The sequence below is a fragment of the Chenopodium album genome, chromosome 6 (assembly GCF_948465745.1).
Source record: "Chenopodium album chromosome 6, dcCheAlbu1.1, whole genome shotgun sequence".
NCBI lineage: Eukaryota > Viridiplantae > Streptophyta > Magnoliopsida > Caryophyllales > Amaranthaceae > Chenopodium > Chenopodium album.
This window is the reverse complement of record NC_137839.1, coordinates 68,569,704-68,596,112: the sequence shown is the minus strand read 5'-3', so window position 1 is coordinate 68,596,112 and position 26,409 is coordinate 68,569,704. Positions and strand designations below refer to the sequence as shown.

Here is a 26,409-nt window from a genome sequence, read left to right as displayed (position 1 = left end):
GTAGTTTGTTGGAAGAGAGAGAGGAGAGAGAATAATACAGAGTATTGGGGATAATGAATTTATTAGTGGCACACGTGTGAGAATTGCTGATATACAATAAATTACTGTACACCCGGGGCACACAAAAGGTTTTGAAAAATAAATTATATTTAAATATTATCATTCAATATAAAAAAATTTTGTCAGGGGAGGAAAATTAGCGTTATTATGTGATAGGTAAGAACTTGATATCTCATAATTTTTTTACAAATTATACAAGTATTAAATTTAACTAACGTTTTCATGTATTGAGCAATAATGTTACTAATTAATCTATCATACTTCCTCCGTTCTTTTATTATTGCACCACTTGCCTTTTTAGGAAGTTTCACAAATATTGCACCATTTCCTCTTTAGGAAAAAAATTATTTGTGTTCACATTACAAATACCCAACATACCCTTGTTTTTTCACACTTACTTTTTAGTTTATCAATATGTCACATGGGCAATTTTGTATTTTTACCTTTCTCTCTCTCACTTTTTTCCACTACCAAAATATTTGTATGAAACCCTTATGGCCACTTTATTTCAATGGTCAAGTGTTCAATGGCCACTTTGAATGGTCAAGTGTTTTATTTCAATGGCCAATAATAAAAAAACGGAGGAAGTATTTTATTTCAATGGTCAAGTGTTCAATGGCCACTTTGAATGTATTAGTATCAAATCATAATTAGCATGACTATTTAGCTTGAGACTAATCCATAATAATGTTGGAATGTAGGAGGATCCCACACTTTAAAAGTTCACTATTAAATTATTCATGATGGTGTTTCTTTTACTATTAATTTTATTATACTCAAAATTGAAATTCTAACCAGTTTTAACATGAGGAAAGTTAATAGTGTATGATTATTTTATGGTAATGACCAGTCAAATTGTTGAAATGGTTTGCATTATTAGGTCCCTCCAACAAACTGGTATAGATGTAAACGAGATTTGATCCTCACCTCCAAGACTTTTAACCAATAACACGTAGTTAACGTTCACGTTTGTACGTAAAAGTATGTAATGCATCACACCCTTTTGCTCTACAATGCCAAACACTCTCTACTAGCTAAAGAGTAACTTCTTAAAAAAGAAAGACACCCAACTAATGCCATAAGTGGAATTTGCTTAAAATTTACTCCAACAGCTTATGATCAATTCATACATATATCAAAAAATAAACCAAAATTATTCTACAAAGATAACAAAAATTATATGCTAAGGTTTTGCTTGTTTTTTTTTTCAACAATCAATGGAAATGCAGCTCTGAGCAATACTCTTACTGTCCACCTTGCTGACGAACGGGTCGATTTTGACCCAAACAAGGGAGAAAACTGAGGCCAACAGCACAGACCACAACACCACAATAGTAGGTGTCCTGTTTTGCTTTCCCATGAGACCCTTAAGGAAGGGGTACAGATGCAGGATCACCCAGAAGGAAAAGAAGACCTTTCCGAAGAGTGGTCCCCACGAATCATAGCCGTTGTTCAAGGCATCAGAAAACCCTGCCACCACCCCGACGATGTTGAGGATGATGAGGGTGGTGGGAGGGATAAGAAGGGTAGTCCACTTGAAAACATAGAGTTCTCCAAATTCAGTGTCATCAGATGATTTCGACGTGACAGTAAAGTTGGTGTCTAGTCCTGCAAGCATCTTCAGCAGTCCTTGGAAGACAGCAAACAAGTGAGCTGAGACTCCTCCGATGACCCAGAACTGCTCGTTCCTCCACAAGTCCTCGATGCCTACTCCACTCCATCTTAGTTCTAACACACTGACGAGTATGATGGACGTGAAGAGGCCTAAGAAGAGCACACTTGCCAGGTTTGATAGCTGTAAATCAGAAGAACAATGTCAAGTTTACATACTGATAATGTAATTCATCAGTGCTGTAACTTTCTTAGTTTCTTAGCCAATTTTCACAAGAATGAATTAAGCTAGTTGCTGAAATTCCAAAAATAGTACTGCATTATCTGATGATGTAAAGGAAACTTACAGTAGGAATGATGAACTTTCCGGTGAGGAGGCAGATAGCAGGCAATGTACAGTAGGCAACAAGAGGCAGGGAAGTAAAGGGGTAAACAATGGTATTAATGTATGCCAATCTCTGAAGCAACTTAAGGCGGCCAGCTCCAAATCCATACCAAAGAGGACAATGTCTACTAAAGAAAATTTCCACTGATCCAAGAGCCCAACGAAGGACCTGGTGCAGTCTATCAGACAAGTTAATTGGTGCAGACCCTTTAAAGCAAGGCCTTAAGGGCATACAGTATATTGATCTCCATCCTCGGCATTGCATCTTGAACCCTGTCAAGATATCTTCTGTAATAGATCCATATATCCATCCAATCTGTCAAAATGGAAAGAAAAGACGGTCAATGAGAAAGGTCTAGTAAACCATGGTATACTTCATGGTATTTTTAATAGATTCAAAAGACTGCTAAAAGGTTGAAGTTTTTATTAGTTTGTATAATGTTGTTACAAGTTCTTTTACCTCTTTTCCCCAGGCTGTCTTTTCTTCATACCCACAGCTAATGACATGTATCGCTTCCTTGATCAATGTTGGCGAGTTAGCAGAGTCTGGAACACCTCCATTCTCCATCAATGTAGACTCGATGAACACAGTGGATAATCCAAATGTCTTCTCAAAGCTTGTTTGAGAGATTAACATTGATCTATCATATTCATCATAATCTGTAGTATTATTTAGAATAATTAGTGTTAATACTGTTAGTTATTTTTTTCCTGACATTCTTGATATATAAATAACTACAGGTATAAGTAAGCTTACTGTTGAGCTCCTTGAGGTTAAATATGGCAGATTCTAGATCTTCACGTTTTGAATCACGGTTAAGCTCTGAGACATCTTTTTCTTCCTTCTTCTTGGAAGGGCAGCAACAACAGGAAGACGAGGATGATTTGGATAAACTAGGTAGTGATGGTGGTCCATAGCCATATAGTGCTTGTCTATTGAACACACAACCAGTTCCGACATAAACTGGCCCTTGAATCCCATCAAGTCCTTTCATGTTAACCTGAACGAGTTCAAGGAATCAAGGACAGGAAAACGAAGAGAGTAACATCAACTTTTTCGTAATTATGAATTCCCTACATATCTTATTTTTCACAATGCCATTGAGTAGTGCAAATTACTTCCATAATATGCATAAAGTATATTTAAAATTTTGTAATAGTAATTTTTTTACAAAAATTGTAGCTTACATCAAAGAAGACAACATTTCGGTTGGCATATCTATCACTCTTGTCAATACCATCAAATCTTTGAGGGAACTGAACATAACAAACATCCTGACCGACTACAGGGTCCATCAGGAAGCACATTGCCTCGCGAACTGCCTTGCTGTTGTTGACATAATGATCACAATCAAGGTTCAGAATGTAGGGAGCATTTGTGAGGACTGCAGATACTCTGATCTGTGATAGAAAAACAGTTTATGTGAAATGTCAGAAGTAGTATCTTAAAGGTGGAATTTAAGTTGATTCTTGTTTGATTAGGTTGAGGATAGTTACCAAAGCATTCTCAGCACCGGCTTTCTTGTGGTGTTGAAATCCTGGCCTCTTTTCTCTTGAAACATATACGAGCCTTGGAAGTTCGTTACCTTCTATGTCAGGAGAACCAGTATTTCCAAGGAAAACCTACAAAATTCCGAATTGGTAAATGAATATGTAAGATATATATATAAAATCAGACTAGAATTTGCAGATAAATGAATATTGCTTCAGACTGCCACAGAATTACTGATAGAGTATAAAACATATTCATGGGCCTCAACCATCAGCTTAAGCTTTTTGGTTGAGTTGATCCACTAACATATGTAAGATTACAAGTTTCTTGTTTCATACAGAGCTGATCTAAATGGCCAGGTCCGCCCTGATATCCTAAGTCCGGGCAGATTTTTTAGCCACAACATTAGACATGACATGAGGCAGAAATTTAGGCTCAAATTTACAGTTTGCCTGAAACATGTGATCAACTCTAGTTACATCTTAAAGACAAAAACAAAGATGAAATAATACACACCTGGATCATTCCTGGATGATCACGAGTATTGTTTCCTGGCCAAGGTGTTCCATCTGCCATAGTCCAGCCTTCATCTGGGGTTTTTTGTGCCTTGGCAACTAAAGCATTCATCTTCACCTTGTATTCCTCATAATCTCTCTGTTATATAAAAAATTAAACATCATAAGATCGCCTTTACAAATCATTATAAAAACAAACATTACATAAATTAGTCACATGAGCTGCATACTTTCATTGCTCTGCGTTCCTTCACAAAAGAAGGCTGCACTTTGTCCCTAAGGTAGTCAATCTTCTGTGAGAAGTAAAACTCAGGAGCTCGCGGTTCAATCTCATATTTCTTACAAAAAGGAACCCACTTCCTCGCGAATTCAGAAGTCTCAGCAAGTGATTCAAAGGTAAGCATTGCAGCACCATCATCAGATACATAGCAGGAGACTTTATCAACAGGATAGTCCACTGCAAGGATGGAAAGTACAGTATTTGCTGTGATTATAGGCGGTTCTTTCAATGGATCCACCGTACTCACAAAGAAGTCCACAGCTGCAAGCTGTGAAGGTTCTCCTTCTCTTTCGTACCTGAACAAATTAAAAATTATTATTATACTCAAATTACATTGATTTTCCTTCATATCTTAATTGTCTTTCCATACATTAGCAACTAGACTAATATGAAAATTATACAAAGTATGAACTCATGACTCGTTACAACTACAAGGATTCTTTGCATATTCCTCTGCTCCATAATAATCATTTTCTTTAAACTTTTATCCAAACATGTTACAGTAGTACAAGTAATTAATATGCAAAAAGGCACATTGATATTATAGCAAATGTATCATTAATATAACTTCATAAGATTATCATTATATAATTTTACTTCAATACAAAAGTAATGATTGAATGATTGGTTTCAAGGATGCAAAAAAGTGAGTTTGTCAATGTATTCATATGAAAAGTCCATATCATAGACAAACAGCTGGGTTATGGTTTCAAATGATGCATCAAATAGCCTAAAGACTACGTATTATACAACAAAATCATCACGATATTGTTAACATAAAAGGTTACCTCAAGGACAACTGATCGATGAATGTCTCCCTATTGATGGGCTGCCATTTAGGAAACTGATCCAAAATCCAGGAAAAAGCAAACCAGATCTCACAGATAACAGAAGTAAGCCATAGACCAAAGGCGCTATCCACAGGATTAGTTAATCTGTAGTGGAAAAATAGTGCAAGAATGATCAACCGCACAATGATCATGATCCTGTATGAGGTGATCTTGGTTCTTGGGATCGGAATAATTCTTGAAAGTGGTTGTGCAGCAGCCTCTGAAAACCTGTAAAAGCAGCACATGTCTAAGAATAATGGATTCCTTTATCTCAATTCAACATGCCTACAGTATCATTTTCCTGGTTTTCGTATACTTGGTCCAAAAACATTTCATTAAGAAATTTGTAAGGGATGTAATTCAACAAATTTAAGTTAATTTGGTCCAATAAATTTGCAAAATGTTATTCTCAATTCTTATCTGAAAAACTTACTGCTGTTCCTCCATCTGTTGTTCAGGTGGAATTTGTTCAACTTCTTTTGAAGCTTTAGACTCTTTAACATTCTTTTTCTTCTTGTCTTTCCTTTCTCTCCAACTCTCCACTCGATGCTTCCATATCGAGCTTCCAGATTCACTATTCAATTCTGATAAAGTAGACATAACACATAATTGATTTATTAGTTATGCAACCACTAACACAAAAAAAGTTGGAAATAAACTTCATACGAGGTTAGAAATGCTCACCACTATCAACTGTGGAGATGGTGCTCATGTTTCGAGCATGTAGGCCATGATCCTGTTACCAATTCAACCAAGATAAATCAATCAATACATAACATAAGATAAGTTTAATAAACTTTATCTTGAAATTTACAACTTTGGCTAACCATTTTAATACCTGCTCATTAGTAAGATGGCTTGTCTTGTTCTTGTGACTACCAGATGCCTCAACACCGGCCTCATCATATGTCACATTATCTAATGATTCATTCGACACAAGTTAGAATCTAGCAATACTACACAAATTGAACTTCACACATATTTGCATAAAATTATTATGATTCAACACGAAAAAAAAAATGATTAGGACTAATGAGAAATAAAGAGATCATGTGACACACCTTCATAGGGAGCAGCACATCGAAAGCAAGCCTTTTTACCTTCCTTAATCTCATACTCAACACAAGCCTTACAAACAGGGTAATTGCATTCAAGGCAAGCCACAAACACATTTCCATTCGAATCAAGTCCTACTGGCTCGCCGCAAGTGTTGCACTGTGGAAGGCCAGATTGCATCATCTTTGGCTACTTTTCTTTCTTTCTCTACCAATAAACCCGAGTTTAGCTAAGTCTTTATATTAGATGAAGATGCTCATCACTCATTGTTCAGAAGCTAAGGCGGTGTAGAGTGGATTTTGTATGGGAGAGTTTGGTAGGAGAGTTAGTTTGGTGCCAATTTCTTAAGTGAATAAAAGAGGAAAGAGAGATGAGAAGCAACGTCTTAGTAAGTTTGAAAAATTGCGGGAGTTTTAAGGAAGATGTTTCTGTTGTCAAGTGTACATCTTTTAACTAATCAACTACTTTTTGAAAAGGCACAACTCAGCTATATCTTATTATTTTTTCATATAATTTCTTACCTAATTAATGTATAAACTATTCTGATTAATTGATTTTAAGTAAATATTATTGTCATTTCTTTGGAAAATAATACTCCAAAGATGAAAATAAAAGGATTTAAAATTACTTTGTATCAAATATTGATGATAACATCTATCACACGATCAATGCATGATTTTGTCATAAATTCCTATATAAAATTACTATCATATAAATCATTTAATTCTAAGCACTAATATAGTACAACCAATAAAGTTTTATGGTTCCTCAAAAAAAAAAAAAAAAAAAAACAAAAGTTTTATGGGATTTGTGTATTATACTACTCCTTGTGTCCCCGAAAGAACGATCCTTTTGGGTTGATTTTCGGGTATTAAGAAAGTTAAATAAAAAAAAAAAAGTAAAAGTATATTGGAAAAAGTAAAAGTATGGGGTTTGTAAAAAAAGTAGAGAAAGAATGTATTAAAAGTACATGAAAAAACAAAATTTTATATGGAAAAACTAATTTTGCACAAATATTGTTGTAAATTGGTAGGTATTTTAATGCAAATGGGTCGATCATTTTGAAACTAAAATTAGGCCAAAAGGATCGAACTTTTGGGGACGGAGGGAGTACTAAACACTTTATTCAATTTTAGCTATTTAGTTATAATCAAATTTATGTCAGTATTGATGAGCATTAATGAGGTCACTATACTACTATAGTTTGGAATTAAAAATATCTAGATGAGTATTACAGGAATGATATCAATAGGGGCATTGATAGTCCCTTTTGATTTTATTTGAACTTTGATTGTGACATCAGAACTTATTTATTTTTTTTATTTTTTTTTTTTTTTTTTTGACAAAGATACCTAACAAAGAAACAAGACAACTAAAAAGACCAAGAAATAAAATTACGGCTGCGAGCTTGAGTTGCAAGCCAGTGAGCCGATGAAACCCAAGAACGAGGAACCTTCCGAATCCTGCAAGCTGTAAGATCCTGAACTTCCTCCCGAATTGACCTTAGTAACCAAAAACAGGAAATATCATCCGAACTAGCTTGGGTAAGAAGAGAGACCATCTGGGCACAATCGGTAAATATCTGAAGTCGAACAAACCCTCTATGCTTAGCAGACCGAAACGCCCATAAACAAGCGTGAAGTTCCGCTTGAAGAGCAGAAGCCGTTCTCAGGGCACGAAGACCACCTCCCAACACCTGATCTGAGAAGAGATCTCGGAAAACCCAACCTATGCCAGCAGTATTATCCTGAGCATTCCAGGCCCCATCCAGGATAAGACAACAATCCAGAGTATCCGAGTCAGAACCCCGTATCCAACCTGAACTCAGAGGGGTACGATTAACTCTATGATCTTGACTGGTAGGAAGCAGACGTTGAAGGCAGGCCAATGCCTCCGAACCCCTAGAAACCCATTCTTCAGCCGAACTAAGGACCAAAGATGGAGAAATAACTGCGTGGCGAAAGACTTTGTGATTACGAGACAACCAGACGGCCCACATTAAGGAGATGAAATATGACAGATCATCCCATCGCTTAGTCTCTTTGAATGAAGTGACTATGTCAGTGAACCAAGCATGAAAGGGAGTATCTTGCAAAGTAGCCTGGGTGAAGGACAGCGGACCCTGAACCAGCAATCCTGAAGTAAAGCCGCAATCCCGGAATAAGTGAGCAGTCGTTTCGCAATTTTGATGACAGAAAACACAAACAGGAGCTACAGGAATGCCCCGCTGACTAAGATGACTCGTTAGAGGTAAAGCATCGTGCAACAGCTTCCAAACAAAAATTTTCAGCCGAGGGAGAATAGAAATTCCCCAAAACTGTTTCCACCATAAATCTGGAGCCGGAGAGCTGACCACAGAGGCCAGGGAACGACGAACCAAAAGGGCGTAAGCCGTCTTGGTAGAAAACCGACCATCCCTAGTAAATTTCCAGTAAACAAAATCGTCCATGACACAATGGGGCCTTTCAAGCGAAAGGATACGCTGAGCAGACGATGAATCGAACAAACGATGAATCAGAACTTAATTTTGTAGCTTGAGAAGTGAGCTTAAATACGAAGTGCAATTTATGCGTCTTAAGGTACTCGTCTCATCTTTTTTGACGTCTTAATTTATTTACTCTACTACTTTTACGGCATTTTATTCACACTTTTTAATCTAAAATACGCTATACTTTTTCAATTTTCACACTTAATTGTGTTGTTTGAACCATACACATATCATACACTATACGAATAAAAATATTTTCTATCAATTATTAGCAATTTCATTGTTTCTTATACTAGTATTATTCAGAAATCATCAAATTCATCGCAAGTGTAATTTATTATGCAGTGTGGTCTAATTAAATTATTTTATACTCCATATTTTACAATACTGTTTTTGTTTTAAATGAGGTGAAGCAATTTAAAAGCTGATATGTTAGGTAAAAAGCACAATATGTCAAACTGAAACTTGTGCAAACATATAAGCTAGTAAACCATCATACATCAAAGTAGGTGTCACATCTAATGATATTCAACTGCTAACCTAAGATTTTATATCTCACTCCACTCCAATGTCACAGCAACTCATTTTCAAAGTATATTTTAAGGTCTTATAAAAGGGGAACCAAAGATTAACACTTATTAGAGCCTAGACTCAAGTTCTACATACATGATATTAGCTGCTGCTGGGATGCTTGAATTGAAAATGGTTGTTTCGCGATCTCCAAATTCAATGGCTGCATATCATCACAATTCAGCTATACAGCTACTATTATTGAGATCCACGATGTCAAGGAAGGAAAACTCTTAAGAATAACGTTATTAGAATGGTTTACATCTGAAAATGTATTCTAGACTTCACTGCTACTGATGTCATCTGCTGCACTCTGGATTCCTGAATCAGTAGGGGTAGGGGGTAGCGCGCAGTCAGTTAACCACTTAACTTTATGAAGGACATACAACCTAAACTAAATTTCTTTCTGTTTTTTTCTTACCCCAAGCAGAGCAATGAGATGAAACAGCCATTTATCTCTATCTACTGCGGAGTCAGTAGCACACCAAGATACAAGCAGAGCGGAGACACTACTAGTGACATGTATGTTGGGTCAGGATATTAACCGGGTGCAAATAACCTTATCCTCTGTGGAGGAGCATCAAAGTTCAGACTCAGTTGGAGTGATCAAGTCAATGTCTAACAAAATAAACATAAAAAAAACAGCTTAATTGAGAGGAACAGATTTCAGTCAGAAATAATTGATACAGTAAGCAGGCTAATCTGACAGACGGTTACACAGCTGACTGGCCTAATGAGAGAAATCGATTTCAGACAGTAAAACGACGAAGGATTTGGATTTCCTTAATCCGCATAATGTCTTACAGTTGCTGATGCTTAGGACAACAGAAAAGATGCCAATGTATAACTTCTCAGTTGAAGGCAAATCAAAACACAATATATCATGACAACTGTACATGTTAAAATCAATATGATTTCACCAGCACGATTACATCACTCTATTATATTTATATAGACCTAAAACAATTCATTTGTTTCATATGCATTCAATTGTTGATTGAATAATAAAAAGGTATCAATTCTACAAGTCAGACACAATATTTGAAAATTACAACCGCATCAGAGAATAAAATCAAACATCCTGTTAAAATAAAAATTTCTGAACAAATAATGCAGCAATATTAGAGAGTTTACAATAGATTTTCTTGCAAGATCTATGCTTCAATTCTGCTTTGACCCTTTGTTCATCCGTGAGAACTCACTCTTCGTCCACACTCTTCGCCCACCCATTGTAGGCTTGTGCACAAAGGATCTATGATTCCTCTTTGGTCGAAGGGATCTTGATCGGGTCATCTGATCATTTGAAGAATCATTGGTTCGCGCCCTCTTCAGCCTAAATTTATGCCATTCTTTGTAAGCACTTTGACTAAAATCAACGCGTATCCTCCTATCATCAATCAATGTGCCATCCATGGCGTAGTAAGCTTGTTCACATGCTACTTTACTCTGAAATTCAATGAAACCAAATCCCAAACTATCTCCATTCTTGTCACGAACAATAGTAACCGAATTAATAGCCCCAAAGCGTGAGAATATTGTTTGCAAATCGTCCTCCTCTGTGATCGGATTTAGCCTACACACAAACAACTGATTTTCAGGAGGCTTAGTATCTGCATCAGGGATATCACCTATACACTCAAGAACAACAGCTCTGGAGCGTGCTTCCTTTGCTCGAATAACTCGATCGAGTTCATGTGGTGCAAGCCTTTCATCCATAGGCACCCAATCATCCTCGAGCCTAACATCATCATCACATACCTCTTGTTTCTGCTTGCCTTGAGGAGTCACCAAACACGGCAAGTCTTCAAAAGGGTCAAAAAGTACATAAACATTCTTAATTCTTATGTTTTGCAGTGGTCTACCCTTTTCATCAACATAAGCTTGATTTATTTTCTCTAGGACATCGAGACCTTCTGCAACATTCCCAAAAACAGTATGTTTGCCATCAAGGTAGCGAATGTCATCCCTTAAGTTATATAGAATTGTGATGCATTGAGATTCTTGCCAGCGCTAGCCATTGCGACAGTACCCTTCTTGGAGTGTTTGAGATGAGGGTGTATCTCATCTTCAAAAAAACGAGCCTGATCACCGTATAGAAACTTGTACATAGAATCGCCACCGGTCCCGGTTCCGGTTGGATCGCCAGTCTGGGCAATAAAATCCTGTTGCACATTATGAAACAAACAGCCATTGTAATAATTAATCATGGCAAGTTTTAAGAAATTCTTGCAGGTCAAAAGGCAGTCATCGGTGAAAAGATCGATCACAATATCACCTAGACTCGTCACTAATAATACAGACATTGTATTTTTTTTTTTTAAAAAAAACCTTTTAAGTAATGAATAAAATACCTCTTCCCTCTTCAATATTTATAGAATTATTATAGGCTAAATAAGATAAAACATACTACCAAATAAAACTTACCATATATTTATATATTTCATATAACTTAGGAATTTCTAAAAAAAAAAACCATAAAATATACTTCGTACATAACTTTCCTTCACTAAAAATAAAACTTTCCTAAAAAATGTAGTGACTAGTGAGCTTTATATATATTTTGGGATTTTAACCCAAAAAAAAAATCCTTAATTATGTCAACTAATAAAAAACTAATTGGCCAAAACAAATACAATTTTATTTTTTAAAATAAAAGAAAAAATAATAAAGAATCGTAGCAGAAAAAAATTTGTAATAAAAAAAAAAATAATAAATGAATAAAAAAAAAAAAACCGTTAGCTATTGGTTATCAATACAGGTGAATTTTTTATTCAATTAATCCTTGATTATCTTTGTCAAAAAAAATATACTCAAGTATTAAAATATTGCAATGATACTGGAAATCTGGAATTGTTAAGTGTTGAATTTTATCCCTACAAACTAAACCTACCAGAACATACACTTTACGACTAAACCATCTAAGATCTAACCACATCAAAATATATCCTAAATTAAGATATTCTATAAAATATATCCTAAAATAAAATATTCAATCACATATTCTCCTATCCTTATAAATAATTACAACACTTTCTACTTTTGTAAGGATCTATCACTATTTATTATTTCTCTCTCCCACTATTTGCATAAATAATTTATTATTTCTTTCTCCTACAACCCAACTTAGAAAAATAATATTGAGTAAAATAATTTTAGTTCTGTAAAATTAATTCCAGTTCAGTAAAAATAATTTCAGTTCAGCAAAAATAAGTTCAGTTCAATAAAATTCAGTTTTCTTAAAGAAGAATTATAAAAAAAAAAATAGTAAAAATAATTTTAGTTCAGCAAAAATAATTTCAGTTCAGTAAAATTAATTTAAGTTCAGCAAATATAATTTCATTTCAGCAAAAATAAGGTGAAGAGAATGGAGCCTTAGATTACTTCTTTTAAAAAATTATTATTATTATTTCTCTCTCATACTAACTATACTTTATAATACTAATATAAAAAATTAAAAAAAATCCCACTTCAAATTATTATTAAAGCCTACAAGCCTACTCTATATTTTTCTTAAACTATGTGCACCCATAAAGTTGTGATTGTTATAAAATGGAAGTAGTATTACATAAAAATATTTAACTTTAAGGGGTAATACATTTCTTCCATTTCTTTTTAGTTGACACGTTTCTTTAGTCACGTTTGCCAATGCACAAATACAACCATTAATATTTTTAATTTCTGATAAACAAAAATTATAAAAAGTTGATATTTAAAAAATATATATCGTGACGATTCTAATAAGATGTCACATCACTATATTTTTCATTACATATATATAAATCATAAAATATGGTCAAAGACAAGTGTGTAAATAGTGCTAAAATTAAAACGTGAACACCATTTGTTTTTTTCTCTCCCTCCCCCCTTGGCTTACACAAGTATAATAGAGATCTTTTTTTTTTTTTTTTTTTTGGAAAAATTGAAATAAATAATCCCACCTTTGCTCAATCTGCTCAAAACAAACCCACCTTTACGTATTCTGGGAACGAGCCCACCTTTGCACTCTATTTTCTCAAAACAAGCCTTTTTACCTATTACCTATTGAGCAAGTTAATTTTTTTTTTTTTTTTACTTTTAAAAAAAAATTCTTTTTCCTCCACCTTACCACCCTCTTCCCACCTGCATTCCAAGCTGCCACCACCAACACTACCATCCCCCGCTCCTCGCACCACTCCTCACCGTAACCAAAGCCACCGCACCACCTTCTTACAATACACCACTAATTAACAGCATCAACCACCACCGTCACCTCTCATCTCCGACCACCATCAACCTCAATTAATCAAAGCAACTTCACACCCACAACCCACCAGTTGCACTCGCCTAGCACCACCACCGAACCGCACACACCACCTCTGCCAATACCACAAGCCGCAATAACAGCAGCACCACAATTCACCTGCAAGCAATTTACGAACGTAACCCTCAAATTAAATCAACCCTCAAATCACCAATTTGGCGCACAAGCGGCAATTAGCAGAATTAATGCTCCAATTGAGTGGGTCGGGTTGTTTGGGTGGGGCTTTTGAGTGGTGGAGGTAAAGTTAAGGGGGTGGGTTGGTGGTTTTTTGGGTGAGCTTGGCCAGCGAGGTAGTGTGAAATGGGTGGGTAAAGGTTTTTACGGGTGAATTTCAGAGTGAATAAGGGAATGAAGGTTGCGGGTTTAGGGTGAATGAAGGTGGTTGTTGATGGGGAGAGGGCAGGGGAAGCAGGCGAAGGGGGGAAAGGCGGCAGTGGCATTGGCTAGGGGGAAGGATAGGGGCGGCGGCCGGAGGGGGGGGGGGACGGTAGTGGCAGTGGTTGGGATACAGAGGAGGTCAGGAGGAGAGAGAAGATTTTTTTTAAAATTTTTTTTGTTTTAAAAAAATTGGACCAATTAGAAGGTGACATGTGGCAATCACCTTCTAAAACCGGTTACTAACTTGAAAAATCAGTCAAAGGCTTGTTTTGAGAAAATAGAGGGCAAAGGTAGGCTCGTTCCCAGAATACTCAAAGGTGGGCTTGTTTTGAGCAGATTGAGGAAAGGTGGGATTATTCTTTTCAATTTTTTCTTTTTCTTTTGGTAGAAAGTATAATAGAGATCTTTGCATCGAGTAGTTTTTTATAACAATTATATGTTGTTGTCCATGTGTCAGGTTCAAAATTTCTTGCACCGCCACTAATATGGCTTCACAATAGAAAAAAAAAAAAAAAAAAAAAAGTTTAATCAGTAGACAGAATGACAGATCATATCAAGTTAATGTTACATCTTACAAAGTTCAACTACTATATATTTTATTTTACACAAGTAGCTCATTCAAGCCCAAAACCAACTTAAACTAGTAAACTATCAGAAGCCTAGACTCAAAATTTACATACAAGATAGCTGCTAAAATGATTCTTTTACAATCTCAAAAATTCACAAATGCAATAGCCCTTACCAAAAATATCTATTTCTCCTTTCAGGGTAATGAACAACAATTCAAATATTTGCTCCAACAATAGCTATGAGCTTGGTGATTTATTTACATCCTCAAACTCAAGCGGGGAAAACTTTTTAAAACAATGTTGTTCGAACGGTGCACTGAATTCTGTTCTAGGGTCCCGCTGTCACTGATTTTATCTGCTGAACTTAAGCAAGAGTATAAACCTTTACCACTTTGGATGTATCACAAACAACAAGGTTGTCTGAATCAGTTGGGGTAGTGCACAGCCAGTTAACCTGCCAAGAACAGCAAGCTTTAAAAATCTGACAAAGGAAAGGTCATACAGACCAATATAATTCTTTTCCGTTATCTCTTGGCCTGAACTTGTTGAGCTATTCTCCTTTATATGAAAAATGTTAATTCGACCAGAAAATAACCACAAAAAGGAAGATGCATTACTTTTTTTGGCAAATCAATGCTAATTACAGAAGTTGAGTCCGCACTTGTTTGAGCCTCATCAAGATACCGAGACCAATCCCAGACCTTAACTGATTTATCATTTCCTCCAGATATTATGAACTTCCCTCTCTCTCCAAATGTTGAAAATGTCCTGAAATGTCAAGTTAAATAAAAGTCACCAGCCTACAAGATTATATTGCCAGTTATTGACTCAAAGAGGCCCCATCATTCGGATCTCCCTGAACCCTAACATTAGTGGGATTATACTAGGGAGCGATTGTTGCATCCTAAAAGCATGGTACATTTGCAAGATAAAGGTAAAGTACTTACACACAAGAAGCAGCTGCAGAATGGCCTCCAAGTGTATAATCCAAATGCAACCTTTTCATCTCATTTCGTTTAACATCTGAGACTGCAGCAGCATTACTTGACCTGCCTTGGGGACATTTATCATTTTTGGAAAACCCTTTTGACTTAACAGCAGCAAGTTCTGCTTCTATATTGATCAGGCTGACAATCCCATCTCCTCTTGCAACGGCACATGCCTTTCCTAACTTATCCAACATGTCCATTTCAGGAACAGCTATAGCATGGATGAAAGCTGGGTTGTAAAACTGTCCGGTGTTTTTAGTGCTTTCCTCCAGATTCCCTGGTACAAACAACAGCAGCATCACTTATGTGTTCAAGCAGGTATAAGGACAGATAGAAGACATTCCATCTTCCAAGCATGAGAGTCGGCCTGACTAAACACAAACAGAATACAAGGATTTTAAAGGCTGGTTTGCTACAGAAATACATTGCATATTAGGGTGATAGCTGAGAGCTCATCAGTTTGACAATCTAAATACGTTTCATTTTAAAAATAGTGATAACGAGGGCGTGTGTAACTGCTGTAAGGTACAAAAGCAAAGCCAGAAGGCATGACATTGGCATTAACCTGCATAACACAATAGTGATTAGTGGCGTTTTTGTGGCAAGATTAAAAGCCCTATTGAATGACTAAAATGTCCTGTAATTATATAACTTGGCTCAAAAAATGCATAGATTAATATGATGATCAACCTTTAAATGTCCTGCAATGTTACCTACATTTTCAGAAAGCCAAAACATCATTTTTGTTACATAAACATCACTCAGGTCAGCCCCTAATTACAACAGACCACTAATATGATATTCAACATCTCTGTTTCAAACAGATGCTCCTGCTTTTATTTTCATAGTTTCCAATGCATATATTTGTGTATCAAAATTACGAAAAGTAAATATTTTGAAATGCCACATTGGGATGTATCTAAGCAAATCCCACATTGGCATGTTTTTCTAATATATTGGTGAATACTCATCAAACTTTTGGCTCTTTAACGTGATATACTAAACAAGAACATACTTTAGAAATGGAGGGAGTACCTTAATCACAAAAACTCATTTGTTAGTTCTAGCCTCATTCGAGCTTGAATTTGAGCTCAAAGTGAAAATGAGCAAGCCAAAAGTTTAAGGAGCCATACTTAAACAAGAAATCTAAAAGCCTAGTCAAGCTCGAACAATGTTCATCATCCATACTTGGAACACACAGAGAATCAACAATCATACATTGGAAACGCAGTTTGCAGCCATGGTAAATTTCAAAAGATAAGTATGTAAAATCATGCTAAGAGAAATAGTACCAAAATCCACAACAAGGAATGGCCGTCCCTTGGAAAAATCCCACATGATCATCTTAGAATCCAGACCTCCAGTAATAACTGCAAAGCAGCAAGTAAGAAAATTATCAAAATATTAAGTAGGAAGATGTCTGATATAAACAAGAAGCAATAAAAAACATGTTATTGTCTTTTAATAACCAAGAACAGAATAACTATCAAAACATTAGACACCAGAAGATGATAATGTCATACATAAAAAGGGCTGATTGGCAACTTGCATCACAAGGAACATCAACAAACAAAACCACTCCCCCAGGTACTATGAAATTATTTACACAAAATGCTAATTCAGAAATTTGAATAACTAATACGCAGGTAAAATAACATTGCAGCTTGAAGGATTGCATCTTAGAAATTAAAATTGAAGACATGGTGAATAAGGAATAAAGATTTCATAAGCAAGGAAACCAATTTCTTCAATCTGATTGTGATCTCAGCAGCTAATCAGACTTCTGTGACAGACTCAATGGGGCTGCCACCTAAGTGTAATGGGAAGCAGAGGACAGCGAGGCACTATTGAACAAAACTCATCAATGAAACACAAAGGGGAGGAGTAACAAAAGCCTGCTGGTTTGATACTCTGTCCAATAGTGACAAAATTAATATTAGGTTATCTTTGTTATCTAGTGTAGCTTGTTTGATTATACAAGGAGTAGTAGTATAGCAGTAGAAGGCATGAGATTTGTATTGTGGAATGAGAGAGAATGGTAACCTCAAGTTATCAAAGAGATTAATAGCCTAAAGCTATTAACCTACCATTTGTAGCCTCTTTGCCATTATCAATCAAACATCAAGCTTTCATCTGTATTCATTTTCCTTGTTAAATCAGATATACTAAGTCTGAAATGCAGTCTATTACAACTTCCAAGTTCAGAATTACACTGACAATATTAACTTCATAATACCCCTAGACCTTGCTCCCCAAAATATCAGAATATGAAGCATCATGTAAAGAAGAGAAAGTGATAAAAACAAAAGATAAGAAGCAGAAATGACACCTCCCCAGCCAAAAGTTTCCCTCAAAATTTAAATTTTCATGAGTCCCAAGTTGTTTAAGGAAAGAAAACGAGTATATCTAGGAGATAACTTCGAGGGCTGGAGTAAAAGCCATGGGTTCCTGCAAGTGCATCTCATCCATTCCTCTAAAGTCCCAGCACTAACAGAATCCAAGTCCATGAGAATGGTTTAATCGTTTTCTTACCAAAAAAATTGTTCATGGACAGTTGGACACAAATCCACAGACCTAGATCACCCTCATCCCTAAGCCTTAAAACATAATCCCATATTCCCATCCAACAAGACAAAATATTTCTGAGACCAAAATCACCCTCCTAAGGCCTACAATGGCTACAAACAAAACCTGGGACCTTAACCACCCTCCTCCTTCAACCCCCCCCCCCCCCCCCCCCCCTCTCTTCTTCTCTATCCATGTACACAATCTATGGGAAATGCTTAACCTCCATAACATGTATTTTAACTTTTAGACTTGAATAGCCAATGTTTCTGTGTCACCAAATGGCTTGGTTCATTGCTGATACTTATCTTCTGCCACACCATTTCAGAAAGCAACTTATCTCTTTCTAAAATATCATAAATTAGCTTCCTGAGCACCCAATAACCTGGACAAAAATACCTGTTAATATTGTCATAGAATGATCTGATAGTTGATATTATATAGGCCTAACTGCCTAAGGACTAGCAACATTCTCATTATTTTACTTTACCAAACTAGGGGGAGAATCTAGGACCACGAATTAACATAATCATAGCAGCCTTGGTAAGTGTATACATTTTCATTTCTCAATAATTATAACGAAAATCATAGCTTTATATCTGATAATGAAATCGGGTGTTTCTTAGCCAATTCATCACCAATTACAAATTTAAGATTGTGAAAACATCAGCATGTACCTTCCCAAGGCTTCCACGGAACAAACTGTACACTGCTACATATCTAGACATGCAGGGTCAAGGTCACAGAAATTCACAGCGTACTCATAGTGCCACTAATATTTGCAATGCAAGTGAAGAGAGGCATCAAAATTATACAGGAATAGAAACTCAAGTTATATACAAGAAGTATCAATTCGTCAAAGATACTTCCTCCATTTTTTTTTAATAGCACTGTTTGTCAATCAACACTTGCCAGTGCACAACTTTGGTCATGATATCTGTAATTATCCTTTAGTATAGTTACTCCCACCATTCCTTTTTGATGTTCCAATTTTAAAACTTGCAACTATTCATAATTTGAGAAAATCTTCTAAATTATTATCAACATATGAGAAAAATCAAAATCATGTGGGATCTTGTTTGATACGTCTTGATAAGTGCTTTAAGAATATCAATTTTTAACGATGCGTAATTAGGGATAATAATGGTCCACAATAAAACAAGAACATAAAAATAAATCGGAGGAAGTACAAAAATTTGATATTTTGAAAGTATATATCAAAACGAATCTAACAAGACCCCATATATATAGTTTTTGTTATGTACTTCATATAAATTACAAAACATGGTCAAAAGGATCCAAACGGTGCAATTAAAATGATTATATAAACATCATCCCAAATTCTTCAACAAGACAAAGGGTAACATTTAGCTGAATGCTCATAAATATCTAATAAAAAGCATACAACTAAGGAACCCAAAGTTTTCAAGATAAAAGTGGAAGGATACACTATCATGACCAGATCTCAATGTTTTGAAAGGGCATTGCCGTTGGATATCAATTATCTGCCAAAGTTAGTATAGTCAGAATCTGAATAACAGGCAGAGACAAATAAAATACAAGAATTGTGGCTTCTTAACGTACAAGGGGACTTAAAGCTACATAACTACTTGAAATTATACCACCATTGAAGCCATTGAAGGTAATGAGCAAATAAAATCACATTTATTAAAATTTAAATTGTTAGATGGGCATGGCAATCAAGTGAATCAACTTTAAGCATTATGGCTTAAATAGTTATTAATAATGCCAACTAACATTACTTTCCGGCATATGATCATGCAAAATTCATTTTTTTTCTAGTTATTTCCTAGTGTCACTCATGTCTTTCATGAAAGTTATCATAAACTTCCAGCACTGCAGTAATTGGTTTGAAATCTTCACTGTCCATGGCCTCAATAAGCAAACACACTCTCCAAGATTACAAATACTTTTAGCACTCCAACTGCCAAATGAATATTTGGATACAAAGTGACCAATCCATCAACAATCATGACAATATTACTTGGACTCTTCATTTTACCCGTGTTAAATCCTCAGCACTTAGACAGGATAAACATTTCGACCCTTCATTTCAAAAACACAAAATGTTCCCACAAAATAGAGGAGTTGGACACTTGTATACATACCTATGTCAGACATGGGTATATGAGTATGATTGCCCATGAGCAAAGCAAAGCGATCAGCGAATGAACCCATGTGATAACATAAGCTAGTGCAGATATCATTACACATAAAATCCATACAAAACAATAAAATGACCTAAATGAACTCTTTTGGCTCTTATCCAGTATAATCTAAGGCAATCACTTGTACTAAAGATGAACAAAGAGATGTGTTATACTTCCTCCGTTCTTTTTTACTTGACCCGCTTTGACTTATACACTATTTACCACGAGTAAAGGTAAAATACAGTCCCTAAACTTTTGTATTTGTGCACTTTTAGTCCCTGTCAACTTTTTTGTGCACTTTTAGTCCCTTACCCACCACACTTGGTGTTTTACATCCAAAAGTTGAGGGACTAAGCCTAGTCAACAAAAGTTGAGGGACTATGACTCATTATTTTTTTGTTTTCTTTTTTTTTTTTGTCAGAATGTTATTTAAAATTCCCAAAACACCCCCATATTTTACACTTAAGTCATCCTAATTTCCTATTGTACCCTCATATGTTGCCAAATAATTCATGTCCCCCTTACTTTATTATTTTCCTTTTTTTTTTTTTTGCTAAACATTCTCTATCATCCGTTTGCTCAGCTCTTTCTTTCTCTTGTTTTCCAAAGAAAAACCTCATTCTCTATCTTCAATTTCTTCAACAAATAATCAATTTTTTGTTAAAAAAAAGTGAAGATCAGCCTTCTCCACACTAATACGAGTAGAAGGAGTACCATTTTTACACAGTTTCCGATAAATTTCCCCAAAATTGACTGTTTTCCCCAAATTTTATAAATTTAGACTACTTCTCCAAAATTCAAATTAATTTGTCCAAAAAAAATCGACCATTTTCCCCAACATTTTCATCCCCTGAAATTCGACTACATCGTTCCCAAAAACGTTGGCTGCTTTCAAAAAAAAAAAAAAATCGTCTTTGGTGTTGCTACTGTAGAGCAACGAATTTTCAAAAAAAGTGAATTTTTTAGGGCTTTAATTAATCAATGTTTCTTGATATTTAATCTGATTTTTTGTTGGTAAAAAAATTAATTTTGGCTAAAGATTTGAAATGAAAAGGAGTAGAAATTAAGGTTCAAAGAGGGAAAGCAAAGAGAGAAGAGGGAAAAAACCAAATCTGAATACTGAGGAGAGAGAAAGATGTTGGAGTAGCTTGGTCCCTAAACTAATAAAAAGTTTTTTAATAAATTTTGACAAAAAAAATAAAAAAATAAAAATGAGTCATGGTCCCTAAACTAATGTTGACTAGGCTAAATCCCTCAACTTTTAATTGGATAACACCAACCTTGGTGGCAGAGGGACTAAAAGTGCACAAAATAGTTCAGAGGGACTAAAAGTGCACAAATACAAAAGATTAGGGACTGTATTTTACCTTTACTCCTATTCACCACCCCTCCTTTGACCGTGTTTTGTGAATAATATGTAAGGAAAAAAATATTTATGTTGGATCATTTTAAATTCTTCTCAATAAGTACTATCATAATATATAACTTTTATATTTTTTAATTATTGAGAATTAAAGTTATTGACCGTTAAAGTTTTGCATTGGCAAGCGTGATAAAAGAAACAGGTCAAGTAAAAAAGAACAGAGGAAGTATATAATAAAGAAAGAGAAACCAATTAAGGGTTGAATAATAAACAAACAAACATTCTTCAGCCAATGCCAGAACTGCAATTTTCATCAAATATAATATGAAATAGTAAGTACCTTCACATCACCGCTATCATCTGCGGCAGCAAGAAAAGATGACTTCAAGTTACATGATATCTGTACATAAACAGATCTGAGGTGTTATGGTGCCATGATTGGATCTTGTATAATGCAATAATTTGTGACCTCAAGAAAAAATTCAAGACTGGTAATCATCATTTTTTTTAAGGGAAGTCATACTCACCAAAATCAAGCATAAATTCAAAGAAATGACTAAAAAAACAGGCATTTATTATAATACTCACAAGCAAAATCCCCCTAGCAACATTATTGCCAATCATACACGATAAATCATCAATAGCTTGTTCTCAAGCCAATAAAACAGTTATGCACCAAAAAATTAATTATAAAGCAAGCCCTCCAATGTAATGAAATTTTTCACAAGACACTAGAATACCTGGTTAATTTCCTCTTTGTTGTATTTGTAGCTCTCCATGGGCTTCTCAAAAGTAGCCTAAAAGATCAAAGCCAACCACGTTATATGGAATACAAAGACAAAAGAATACAAATAAGTTCCAGCCAAAAACACTGAAACACACCGTATATCTTATACCATTTGAACATCAAAGCAACTGATGTCTGTCCCAGAAGAAATGTATATCATATTTTCATTCCCTGCATCATTGAGAGAAAACATAAGGGATCATTAGCAATTATTTGCTTCTTCTCAAGTAAACAAAACTTATTTGCTTCTTCTCAAGTGAACAACACTGATGATTAATGGGAGAATGTAAGCAAGTACAATACTAGAGATTTTCATTAATACCAAAGTCTAAGTAACATAGCATCTCCATCATTAAAATTAAGTTTAAGACTGGTGATAGAGATGAACCATTGTAACATAGAATTATTAATAATTTTTATAGTGAAAATAATTTTTTTAAAAAATTAAACACTTATGAACATACATTTTACATTGAAAAATGAATGTTTTGGTTTGGTTTTAATTAAAAGAAGAATATATAAATAAATAATGAAGTAAAAGAATTATGTCTACAATTAGTATGAGCTAGCTAGTTAAGAGGAGGAGAGAGTTTGTGAAACAAAAGACCTATACATGTCACAATAATTATTGATTTCCTTTGTTGAGTACACGAGAGTATGTAGTTGTAGGTCAAGAAGGGAGGCTTATGTAGAACAATTCTATTATAACAGACTAAGGTAAGGATAACTCACCTTCTTTGAAACACAAAGACGAAATAGCATCATTGCCTAACTTCATAACTTGTTGAACATCTTTGCATCTCAAGTCAAACAAACACAAGCAACCATCCTGATGACATGAAAGCATGACAACATGCAATCGAGACGTTAAAAATAGAGCGTAAAGCACCACCATAACACACAAATCACAGTTCATGTAGATATTCAAGCAATCAAGCCATTGATAAGGACAACACTGAAACAACAATACCGAAGCTAGCATTGATCTATAAAAAGATTCGTGAATGCATCATGAAGAAACAAGTAATGAGGACAAGTAAAAAAAACACAGTCAGTTTGCTTAAGTCAAATGGATCATTACAACTTTACAAGGCCACCATAAGGTCTATAACAAAAAGACATGATCGCTAAAACAAATAGCACAATGATACAAACACACACAAGTCAGCAAAAACTGGGTAATAACCTCTTATCGAGTATTTATGTTTTTCACTATCCAAAATTGTATTAAATGCACAATTAGTTATGTTTTCCACTATTCTAAAATGCATAACTATTTATGTTTTAATGCAATTTTTACTTTATCAATATTTGAAGCGGGAATCTCTCTTTTTTTTTTTTTTTTCTTTTTTATTACGGCATGGAGAATTTTGCCCTTCTATAGTGCTTTCATATTCTCCCTTGATTCTTAAAAAGAAGAACAAAAGGAGTAATTGATATCATCTCAACAATTTATCCAGTAATGATGGAGAGAATAAGAGATAAAACTAACAACTTAATGCATAAAACTCTGCACAAAACTCGGTAAGATGACAATCAAATTTGGACGGAAAGAGTAATGATTATATATCAATTTAAGCTGATGAATTTATTTGCTTACCGACATAACAAGGTCTAAGGTAAATATAGTATTGAGCCTCCATCCAAGATCAACATAAAATAATTTGATCAATTATCTTTTCATGGGCAAATTATAAAATATCCTTTATGAAATTAAAGACAGTCTTTATTTTTATTCTAAAAGATGGAACTATAGAACATTACATTTTTTTTTAGAAGACTTAAAGGCTGTAGATTATTCTCTCTAGTAGGAAATCTAATACTATTAGGCATTATGTGAAACAAAGAGGTGGGCTAAGAGAATAAAGGTATTGTAAAAATAATTTAATTAGGCAAAGGAAAGTATATGGAAAAGGCTGCTCACCTGACCCCATAGACTGAGGTGGCCAAACTAAGTCTCTCAATACCAATGTCATAATTCACCCTAGAAAGTAATAATTTTAGCAACAACGGACTAACTTGTAAGGTGTAATATGAGACAAGGCATGATAGGTGAACATCATTAATATATTTCAATCACAACTTTTTTTATTCAATTTGGTCTATCTAAATTGATGAACTACAACTTAGAATGCAGTCATTGATAAGGTATACTCAATCCCTAGAGAATCCAAAAATGACTTCCAGCTGTTTAATGTTGGAAAGCCATTGATGAGGTTTACTTAATTCGTAGCGGATGGAAAGAAAGTGAAAAATCACATTGTGCAAGGCCATACTCCAACATTTTCCCGAAAAAAACTCCAAAGCTTATAGGTGCTGTTACAGACTTAATACCTTGCCAAACCTACAAAGAAACTTAATTTCACAACTGCCAACCTAGTTCCAAGGATATCTCTGAGACTGAATTTCACAAAGATTTTGTCGATAAATTCGAGTTGGTAATCTTATTTCCCAAGGGCAAGAACTTCCCAAGGTACTCCACAGTGCTCCAAAGCCCACAAGTTACAAAATTCACCCAGGTTGTTTATCCTATTATTCAATTTATCCTGTAAAATAACAATCAATTGTTCAAATGGGTGCCAGAAGCATCATCCGTGTTTTCTTGTTTATAATCTTTTTTATAAAAATACAACTTTCCAAATCCAAACATTCAATCCACAATCCTACATAAGAAGCATCAATCCCCCAAAAATAAACATCCTTCATTCCAATAAATTAACCCTACTCCTAGAAATCTAAATTCATAACCCAGCAACAATCAAACATAATAATCAATGATCATACTCCTAACTTCCCAAAATCAAGAAAGATGTAAACGTTACAACAAGTAACATATACTCAAGAAAAATGAAGAAAAGGGGCAATGAAAAATCAAATTTTGGGAAATGGGATTATTACTGAATCCAAAACAATGATGATTAAAGTAATTAATCAAAATAAAACATCAAAAAAAACAAGTAAAGGGTAAGTATGTTAAAGCAATTGGAGGAAGAAAAGAGGGAAAAGAACCTCGGCGGCAGTGAAAACGACAGAAGGGCGTTGACGAGAGGAGATGCAGGAAGTGGCGGTGGCAGTGTGACCCTTCAGTCGTCTCGGAGTCCGTGAAGCCTCCATCACTTTGGTTGTTGCGACTGTCTCGCCTAGCTAGTCACCTGGGCAAGAGGGTCGAGGAGTCGAGGACTAGACTAGAGGGTGATTATCAAATTTGGATGACTTTATTGAGTCAAGCAAATTCAAAAATAACACCATAATAAAGCTGAAAAATTGATTATAACACAAAAAATAAATAATAATAATAATAAATAAATAAATAAATAAATAACCTTTGATTATAACACCATAAAATAACACCGAAACCACCACTTAACGGATTCTTGGATGGAATCCGTTAATGTGACTCGTAACAGACACGTGTCAATAGGCTATTCGTTTTAAAATTTAACTAATTTTAAAACTAAAACATAAAAAAACCCTAATCGACTAACCCCAGCCAACCCCATCACCGATATCGTACCCCCACCTTGACCGCCGAAATCAGTCCAATCACCACCTCTTAAACCGGCGACTCCCCCTTTCCCCCTCCTCCCTAAAAACCATCCCAACACATTCAAACCACTTATCCCATTCTACCCCTCCTCGAAAACAACCCTTACCCTTCACCGAAGAAATCGAAGTTTCTGGGACTTCGAAGGTCGAATTCGGCTTTTCGGCCGTTTTGAGGGCGGAGGGTAAGGTTGAAATTGACCTTCAAACCCCAAAGTGGTATAATTCGTGGTGGTTTGTACGTTAGGGTGGTTTCCAAGGAGAGAGAAAGAGGTTTCGACGACAGTTTTGGTAGGGGAAAGGAGTTCGGCGACATTTTGGGTACGGAAAGGGAGGGCGATGACGGTGATGATGTTGTTGTGGTTGGGCTTACGGCACTGAGGCTGGCCGGCGGTGGCGCGTAGGAAGCCTGGTGGGTGGTAGCTAGTTTGGGTTTTAGGTTTTTTTATCTTTTTCT

The 26,409-nt window shown here is 35.3% G+C and overlaps 1 protein-coding gene across 1 annotated transcript; it reads right to left on the bottom strand.

Moving 5' to 3' along the window:
• Window positions 1-1,121: 1,121 nt before the first annotated feature.
• On the bottom strand, window positions 1,122-25,650 carry LOC145637110 (uncharacterized). Its single transcript, XM_081688617.1, has 30 exons — window positions 25,419-25,650; window positions 23,142-23,238; window positions 22,519-22,580; window positions 22,363-22,419; window positions 21,963-22,022; window positions 19,537-19,593; window positions 18,766-18,808; window positions 16,816-16,893; window positions 15,482-15,800; window positions 15,152-15,302; window positions 14,917-14,988; window positions 13,598-13,686; window positions 13,393-13,489; window positions 11,293-11,449; window positions 10,490-11,200; window positions 9,384-9,450; window positions 7,683-8,646; window positions 6,235-6,418; window positions 6,012-6,091; window positions 5,858-5,909; window positions 5,607-5,757; window positions 5,132-5,401; window positions 4,294-4,639; window positions 4,065-4,202; window positions 3,554-3,679; window positions 3,245-3,457; window positions 2,814-3,057; window positions 2,517-2,716; window positions 2,019-2,372; window positions 1,122-1,855 (listed from the first exon to the last, which is right to left on the bottom strand). Exons 1-30 carry the CDS (start codon window positions 25,521-25,523, stop codon window positions 1,268-1,270), a joined length of 6,132 nt encoding a protein of 2,043 aa, XP_081544743.1. The 5' UTR covers window positions 25,524-25,650; the 3' UTR covers window positions 1,122-1,267.
• Window positions 25,651-26,409: the final 759 nt, after the last annotated feature.

Excerpts from the sequence above, each read along its gene's own strand:
- LOC145637110 (XM_081688617.1), bottom strand. The coding sequence starts at position 25,523 with ATGGAGGCTTCACGGACTCCGAGACGACTGAAGGGTCACACTGCCACC. Across the intron at positions 16,894-18,765 it reads TCCGTGGAAGCCTTGGGAAG|TTATTACTGGAGGTCTGGAT; the intron begins GTACATGCTGAT and ends GCTGCTTTGCAG. Across the intron at positions 11,201-11,292 it reads TGTCGCAATGGCTAGCGCTG|AAGGTCTCGATGTCCTAGAG; the intron begins GCAAGAATCTCA and ends GGAATGTTGCAG.